The 8,394-nt window shown below is 40.9% G+C and overlaps 1 protein-coding gene across 2 annotated transcripts in view; it reads left to right on the top strand.

Moving 5' to 3' along the window:
• Positions 1 to 231: 231 nt before the first annotated feature.
• Positions 232 to 8,394, top strand: part of LOC144507166 (uncharacterized) — a 50,832-nt gene continuing 42,669 nt past the window's right edge. The window contains exons 1-2 of one of the 2 annotated variants that reach the window (XM_078233995.1): positions 232 to 304; positions 5,738 to 7,100. In XM_078233995.1, the coding sequence (XP_078090121.1) occupies positions 6,228 to 7,100 (873 nt within the window). In that variant the 5' untranslated portion in view covers positions 232 to 304; positions 5,738 to 6,227. Of the gene's footprint in view, positions 305 to 390; positions 702 to 5,737; positions 7,101 to 8,394 lie in introns of those variants that run through there. The other variant, XM_078233994.1, reaches the window with a different exon arrangement.

The raw sequence follows: 8,394 nt of genomic DNA, 5'->3' as shown, positions 1-8,394 counted from the left end.
CCACTGGTGGGAAGGATTATATGTTAATTTTTCATCTCTCTTTGCATATGCTAACTAACCTTCTGTGTAAGTCTAACATTCTTTTTTTATGTCTGCAGACCTACAGTATACTAATAGACAAGGGGCGATTTGCCCTATCGCCTAAGCTGAGGTTAGTAGACCTACCTACAACTCACAGGAACAGGAAGGGCTCGGGCAGTCAGTAAAGCTGTGTTGCAACCTTGATGCAGAGATGCATCAGGTGCCAGTTAACTCGACAGACGTGTAACTCCGGGGCGGAGGGAGAGCTGGAAATACCTAGCAGGTGAGGCAGCATCTGACCTGAAACCTGTGACTCAATCAATGCACGCAGCCCATTCTAACGTCAGAGCAAAAAAAAAATTGGCAACTGGTGGAAATCTGAAACAGGAAATGGTGGAAACACTCTGCGGGCCTGGAAGCATCTGTGGAGAGAGAGAATGTTCCAATATCAGGTCATCAACCTGAAAGGATCAGCTTCCCTTTGGCTGGCAGTGTTTGTGTCAGCAAATGCTCAAAGCTAAGAGGGGTTGGGCTGGGTGACGTGTGTAAAACTCCACAAGTGGAATGCTTTTCAATGTGAGACTGACTGCTGATACAGCGACTGCTGAGGCTGTGCTGAGGCTGTACTGTGGCTCACAGCTGATTCCTGGGCAGCGGCGGAGCCGACCGACCGACCACAGGTACCATTGTAGCAGGCTAGCTGGGCAGGGGGAATCGAGCGAGGATTGGGGCTGAGACGGGAAACACTCCCCGACTTTTGTTACTGTTTATTTTTCCCCCGCTGTTCAGTTTTTCCAAGCTGGAGGATCTGCCGGCTCCGCCCGTGGTGGGAGAGTAACTGATCCCAGCCCAGGGCTCGCTGTAGCTAAGCCGGTTCCTGAGCCCTCGCTGTATTTCACCTCTCTCTCTCTCTCTTTCTCTGGGTGCTTTTAAACATTCGAGCTGGGGTTTAAAAAACACAGATTGGGAAAGTTTTACTAGTAACGAGAGCGGAAAAGTGTGGGGGCTGAAATTATGCAAACGAGATTGATCATAAAAATCCTATTTAAATATATTTTTTAAGAAATGCGTCTAAATAAGTTGCACTAAAACGAAAAGGTTTCGCTTCGAGTCAGTGGGAATTACCAGATCTATTTTAAGTACCGGCTGGAAAGGTACCGATAGTGAGTGCTGGTTTGAAATGTTAATTCTTCGCATAGATGGAGCAGCTGAGAGCTAGCACTGGGAGAGAGACTTGTCCTCGCTCTGGGGAGTTCTTCCTCCAGGGTGTTCTTAACCTGCCATCATTTCTAACCCTGTCCCCGTGAACATGCTTTCTTTCAACTTTGCAAAATGACAGCAAGGTTGTGAAATGCTATTGATAAGCGTTTGTCACTTCCGGGTGTGAAGTGATCGTAATTATTGTGCGGCTGATAAGGGCACTCATTAATTGTTTTGCACTGCTATTTATAACAATCCGAGCCTCAAATGTCCAAGAGGCTTTAAATCAATGCCTGTAATTACATCAGTTGCCATTAGTATCTGTACAATGTTACTGTTCTTGTAAATATACGATTTTAAACTGCTAGCATTATAGCTAGTATTATAGCTAACATTATAGCTAGTTTAACAGCGTAGTGTATTATATACACTAGTATTATAGCGTAAAATAAACTGCACTGCTAACGAGGAGGTTTTAATATTTTTAAACGAGGTATTGTTAAGGATTGAATGCAACATTTTGCAAATTAAAAACCAAGAAGGTAATAAAAAACAGTTCAGCAAAAATGTTTGCATATTCATGTGCCTTGTTATCTCGTTTTTGTTACATTTGAGACTCCCAAGTCATGAATGGTGACACAGAAAACGGGGTAGCTTGAGTATCACAGGAGAGACTTGTGTGCAAAGGGAATCGAATAATTCCTAATGATCCTTTTGTCAATCGTTTCTGTTGCATTCCAAAACAGATAAGAACTGAGGATTAAATAATAGAAAACGATGTTAACAAGGTTTATATGATCAGATTTATCTGCTGAAGGACTGACTATAAGCAGTTGGCAACAGTGTGTTTTTTTTAAATTTAAATTTGATTTATTATTGTCACATGTATTAACATACAGTGAAAAGTATTGTTTCTTGCACACTAGACAGACAAAACATACCATTCATAGAGAAGGAAACAAGAGAGTGCAGAATGTAGTGTTACCGTCATAGCTAGGGAGTAGAGAAAGATCAACTTAATGTAAGGTAAGTCCATTCAAAAGTCTGACAGCAGCAGGGAAGAAGCTGTTCTTGAGTCGATTGGTACGTGACCTCAGACTTTTGTATCTTTTTCCCGAAGGAAGAAGGTGGAAGAGAGAATGTCCGGGGTGCGTGGGGTCCTTAATTATGCTGGCTGCTGTGCCGAGGCAGCGTCAAGTGTAGACAGAGTCAGTGGATGGGAGGCTGCCTTAATAATGTGCTGCCTTAATAATGGCTCCTTCAGTCTTTTAGCTGCAGAATTCTACAACTGACTATTGCTGAGATCTTTAATATTTAATTAAAAACTTACACATTATTCCAAATGTCGGTGTCTTGACCGTCAACAAATTTGTCCCATTAGAAAATATTTATTTAATTATGCTTCAATTCGAAGTTGGAGATAGAATTTATCCTCAAAACTCCTGTGCAATTTGTAAATACAAAAAAAAATGACATTTTTGGTGAAAACCACCCTAACTTGAGGAAAGAATAACCAAAAACAATGTTCAGGTTGAAATGAGCAGGAGGCATATAAAATATTTTCATAGAATCATTACAGTGCAGAAGAGGTCATTCAGCCGGTTGAATCTGCACCGATTCTCTGACTGAGTATCTTAGCAGGCCTTCTTATCCCTGTAACCCCACAGATTTTCCATGGCCAACCCCCTAACCCCCACATCTTGAGGCACCAAGGGGCAATTTAGTATGGCCAATCCAGCTAACCTGCACATCTTTGGGGTGTGGGAGGAAACCAAAGCACCCGGAGGAAACCCACACAGACACGGGGAGAAATTCCAAACTCCACACAGTCACCCAAGGCTGGAATCAAACCCGGGTTCCTACATTTCTAAATTATATTTCTTTTGAAGAAAAGTTTTGCCCTCTGGTGAAATTTTTAGAAACTGGAATTTCTAAACATTGCCATCATATTGTGCATAAATTACAATCCTGAAGTTTTGGGGTTTATTTTTATAAGATGCTTTTCCTATTCGGCAACTGTTGCATCCACTTGGTAGAGAAACTTAGTCATTTATCTTGTTTTTTTTGGTGCAGCCGTCCCACTGCGCCAATAAAGTATTTTCAAACAAAGTACTGCTTTGAAAAATCTCCGCAATATATTTGAGATTGTCACAAATTTCAGAATCAGTGGGTTATTAAACTAATTATGTGAGCTTATTTTGAAGTGAGGGCAAAGTCTGCTTTTTCAACATTTAATTTTCAGAAACTTCCTCTTCCTGTTCACATACATGGGGATAATCTCAGTCTTGCCTCTTAATCGTTTTAATAAGTTTGAGCCATGATTAAATCATTACCCTATTACCCTTTTGTCTGATAATCAAACTAAACACAATGCAAACCCTTGAAAATTTCAACATACTTGCCAATCGCACATTTTTCTCTCCGTCCATTCTCTGCTTTGGAATTTGATAAGTGTATTCCATATTGAATTTGTGAATCCTCTGGCTCTTCAGGAAGTAACGGACGATGTGCTCCCCTAAGACAGCCTGACTGTCACACATTTTGAATCAGAGTAACACCCTTATTTGCCATACATTTTTACTGAAGCAAAATTGCAACATTGACCAGCTGGGAAGGTTCCTCTGCCAACTTTGCCAAACCCTGGGGAGGGGGGTCTTCTCCTTCACCAAGAACAGTTGTTGCTGACTACCCTAAGCCTGTTTAATTCACCAATCAAAATGGTCGTCGGCTGTGACCTCTGTCATGCATTAAGTTTGCAAGAGCCCAAAGGTTACATGTGAATGAGGAGGCGATGGCCTAGTGGTATTATCGCTGGACTATTAATCCTATGTTCTAGGGACCTGGATTCGAATCCCGCCATGGCAGATGGTGGAATTTGAATTCAATAAAAAATATCTGGAATTAAGAGTCTACTGATGACCATGAAACCATTGCTGATTGTCGGAAAAACCCATCTGATTCACTAATGCCCTTTGGGGAAGGAAATCTGCTGTCCTTCCCTGGTCTGGCCGACATGTGACTCATAATGTGGAGATGCCGGCGTTGGACTGGGGTAAACACAGTAAGAAGTAGCTTACTACATGTGACTCCAGAGCCACAGCAATGTGATTGACTCTCCACTGCCCTCGGGCAACTAGGGATGGGCAATAGATGCTGGCCAACCTGCGACGCCCATGTCCTAAGAATGAATAAAAAAAGGTGAGCATAATGTTGTAAAATAAGAGCAGAAAACTGCGGATGCTGGAAATCTGAAATTAAAAAACAGGAAATGATGGGAAAATGCAGCATATATGGAGAGCAAAACAGAGTTATACAGACTCAAAATGTTAACTCTCCACAGGTGCTGCCAGACCTACTGTATATTTCTGGCATTTCCTGTTTTTGTGTTAAGATTATTGTTCTGGTCAACACAAGACATTGTTAGGACACAACTGCCTTAGGATCAGATATGCTGCTACTCAAATATCCCAGTTAAAAACTGAGTAAGTTAACTTTGAGATTTTTAAAAGCCAACCCACATGACGAAATGCAACATTAATTTGCACTGGTGTGCAAATGTTAAATATTCATTCTTTTTCTTCCAAATTCAAAACTCATTCATTTTTTAAAAATATCAATTTAACTGGGCAGTAGCACTTTTACCTCTGGTCAGAAGGTCATGGGTTTTAGCCCGACTCATTTGCAGTGGTAAGGGACTGTCAGAGGTGCTGCTGTTCGGATGAGAGGTTAAACCCAAGGTCTTGTTTTCCTGCACCACTGAATGTAAAAGATCCCACAGCATTATTGTTAAAGTGTGGAGTCTTTCCAATGCTTTTGTTAACATTCCTCCTGCAGCCAACACCACCAAAACAAAAATTCTGGTCACTTATTCATCTGCTTTCTTGCTGCCAGCTTCTATTCTCCTTTTTCTTTCTTTAAAACTCCTTTATTCTAAAATAGTAAAGTGGGAAGCATATTGATGAGAAATGCTTTAGGTTTAATCACTGATAACACTTTCAGGCTAATAGTGGGACTATTACAAATGATCTCAGTACCCTGAACTAGGAAAATAATGCTAAGTTTGTATTCCTATTTTGTTTCGCAAAGATCCCTGCTAGGAAATGTTGTGGGCAACCATTAAAGATGACTGGGCTTAACTTTGATATGCCTTCTAGATATACTACAGGCTGAATCATCTTTTGGTGATGAAACTTAAACAGGAAAGAAGGAGGAAACTTAGTGTTTACTTGTTGGCAAAATGCAAATTCTTCATACAAATCCAGTTTTCTAAACATTTCTTTACATTTGTTTTTGAGATGTGAACTTTTATAAGCCAACGTTTACTCCTCTTCCCTTGTTACCCTTGAGAAAGTGGTGGAGAGTTACCTTCTTGAACTGCTGTAAGATGTATCTAAGAAGCCAGAATTGACGTTGGTCTGGGTATAAAAGCCTTTTGTGTACTTCCATAATACCATGCCTGATCTAACAAATATGCAAAGAATGTTTCACTTTGTTATTTTTTCATTTCTTTCTACAGACTGAAGGAGATAATTGGCACAAATGCTGAAGGTCATTTGAAAACAGCAGTAACCATGCTGGGAATACAACCCAGTCTATAAAACCATAAACTGCAAAATAAAGTGAAATGATCCGTTCCTATTTTGCAAACGTAGCTTGCAAATTAATACAAATATTTCCATAGCATCGAAACTGCAATGCCGTTCAGTACATAAAGATTGACCTACTTTCCTTTTAAAGCTGTTTCATTAGTAACTTTAAACTGAGATACGTGAAGTGTATTGAGTTGCCCAGAAGCTAGAAACAAAAGAGTAATGGAAGTAACTTTCCATTTTAATTTCTTAATCATTCGACCCTTTGTGAACTATTTCTGAATTATCTTTGCATAATAACTCCATGCTAGTACTGTCATCAACCATGTGCTGTCAACGTGATAACTGGTTATCAAGAAAGATCACCAGTTGCAACAGAATGAAGAAAACATAAATGCAAACAACTTGTCCCAGAACATGGCGGAATGCTTGGTGAAACTGAATGGCATTAATGGAAATGTGGAAGTTTCTATTCCTTTGGGTGATTGTGGATTAGATGTGAACCAGAATTACATGGAGGAACAAGATCTTGGTGCAGTTCAGTTCAAAATCCAAAGAGACACAACTGTACTGGAAACTCACAACTCTTTCAATTCAGAAGCGTTGGATCGCAGTGAATCAGTCAATGCTACCCCAGCAGGCTACATGGAGGATCCCATTAGCAAAATGAAGCATAATTTAAATGGAGCTGATTTAATGGGTGGGAGGGAGGATATACAGCTTAACGCTCCAACAAACGAAGGATCGTTTGCATCAAATGATGAAGAAAACAATGAGTTATGGAGTGACTTTGCAGGTTATTGCAAAACCTCTCAGTTTTGTGGTACTTTTCGTGAATTGTCTTCGAGAGAGAAAGATGATTTTGCTGGAAAGAGCTTCCAGGAACAGAGCTCCAAAATTCCTAAAGGAGGCTTCACAAATCATCACTTTCCAAACCAACGCCATAAATCTACAAATCGCAGATGTGACAATGGATTGAACTCTTCTGTTTCAACTACCGACGCTTGTGCTCTGAAGTTCAGCTTGTTAAAATCAAACATTTCTGGGAATGCTGAAGAAGAACCACCGAGAGGCCACAATCCAGGCCAGTCTGCAGCTTTTGTTGACAACAGCTTCACTGATTCTGCAGCAAATTGGACAACGTTTGAACGTAATGGCCAGTTAGTTGAGGGCACGCTTCAGACTGACTGTGGTGAAACTGAATTTTCAGGCTTTGGTACAACATTGTGCCCTACGAACTCTCCATTTTCCGACAATCAGGAGGTCCTCTCTGCACATTCAGCTCTGAAGGTTAGTCTTACAAGTTCTTTTGTAAACAAATGATCATCAAGATAATGCTTGGGAGAGTTGCTGAGATTGAACCTTTAGAGAATTGAATTAATTACTGGTTGAAAGTAAACACAAAATGGTGGAAAAACACAGCAAGTCAGGCAAAATCTGTAAAGAAAGAAAAGCAGCCTGACCGATGTGTATTTTTGTTTTTGTTTCAGATTTCCAGCATATTTGCAAAATTTTGTTTTGATTGGTGGTAGAGACAATGATAAGCTGTAAAGTTTTAAAGTTCATTTGTTAGTCACAAGTAAGGCTTAAATTAACACTGCAATTAAGTTACTGTGAAATTCCCCTAGTCGCCACAGTCCGGCGCTTGTTCGGGTCAATGCACCTAACCACCACGTCTTTCAGAATGTGGGAGGAAACCGGAGCATCCGGAGGAAACCCACGCAGACAGCGACCCAAGCCGGGAATCGAACCCGGGTCCCTGGCGCTGTGAGGCAGCAGTGTTAGCCATTGTGCCACCGTGCCGCCCTAGTGATTCAACTTTCATCTTTGATTTTGCTTCCTCACATGATCTGACCCCAAAATATTTCGACTAGTACTGATATCATCTGCATTTGCCAATTTCAGTAAAAGTCCAAATAAAAAGCCACTGAAACAAACAAAACGACAAGGCGTTTCAAAGAATTTTATAACTGGAATTGAAAGCGATGCTGATTGTGACATTACGTTTTGTAACGTAGCTGAAGGAAAATAATATCATTGAGTCAGTTACAAGGCTGTGATCTTGAGTTTATCTGGAAAAAAGAAGTTAAATTGCAAATTCATATCTGTTAAGCGATATCTTATACAATTGAGATCTTGCTTTTCTGATGAATTTGCTGCAATATTGTCAAAAGAAAGGCTCAGCAGTGGGAGAAGAAATAGATTGTTTCTTTGTCACCTATGTGGCTTTTTTTTTAGAATATCAAGCTTTTTCTTGCTACTGAGCTAGTATCATAGAATCCCGTCAGTGCAGAAGGAGGCCATTCGGCCCATCAAGTTTGCACCAACTCTCTGGCAGAGTGTCTTACCCAGGCCCCCTCCCCATGACCCCATGCATTTCCATCTAACCTCCACATCTTTGGACTCTAAGGGACAATTTAGCATGCCCAACGCACCTAACCTGCACATCTGTGGTAGGAAACCGGAGCACATGGAGGAAACCCACGCAGACATGGGGAGAACGTGCAAACTCCACACAGTGACCCGGAGCAGGAATTGAACCCATGTCCGTGAGGCAGCAGTGCTAACCACTCTGCCACCGTGC

Source organism: Mustelus asterias, chromosome 18 (genome assembly GCF_964213995.1).
Source record: "Mustelus asterias chromosome 18, sMusAst1.hap1.1, whole genome shotgun sequence".
NCBI lineage: Eukaryota > Metazoa > Chordata > Chondrichthyes > Carcharhiniformes > Triakidae > Mustelus > Mustelus asterias.
The sequence above is the reverse complement of the archived record's forward strand: the minus strand, read 5'-3'. Positions and strand labels throughout refer to the sequence as shown.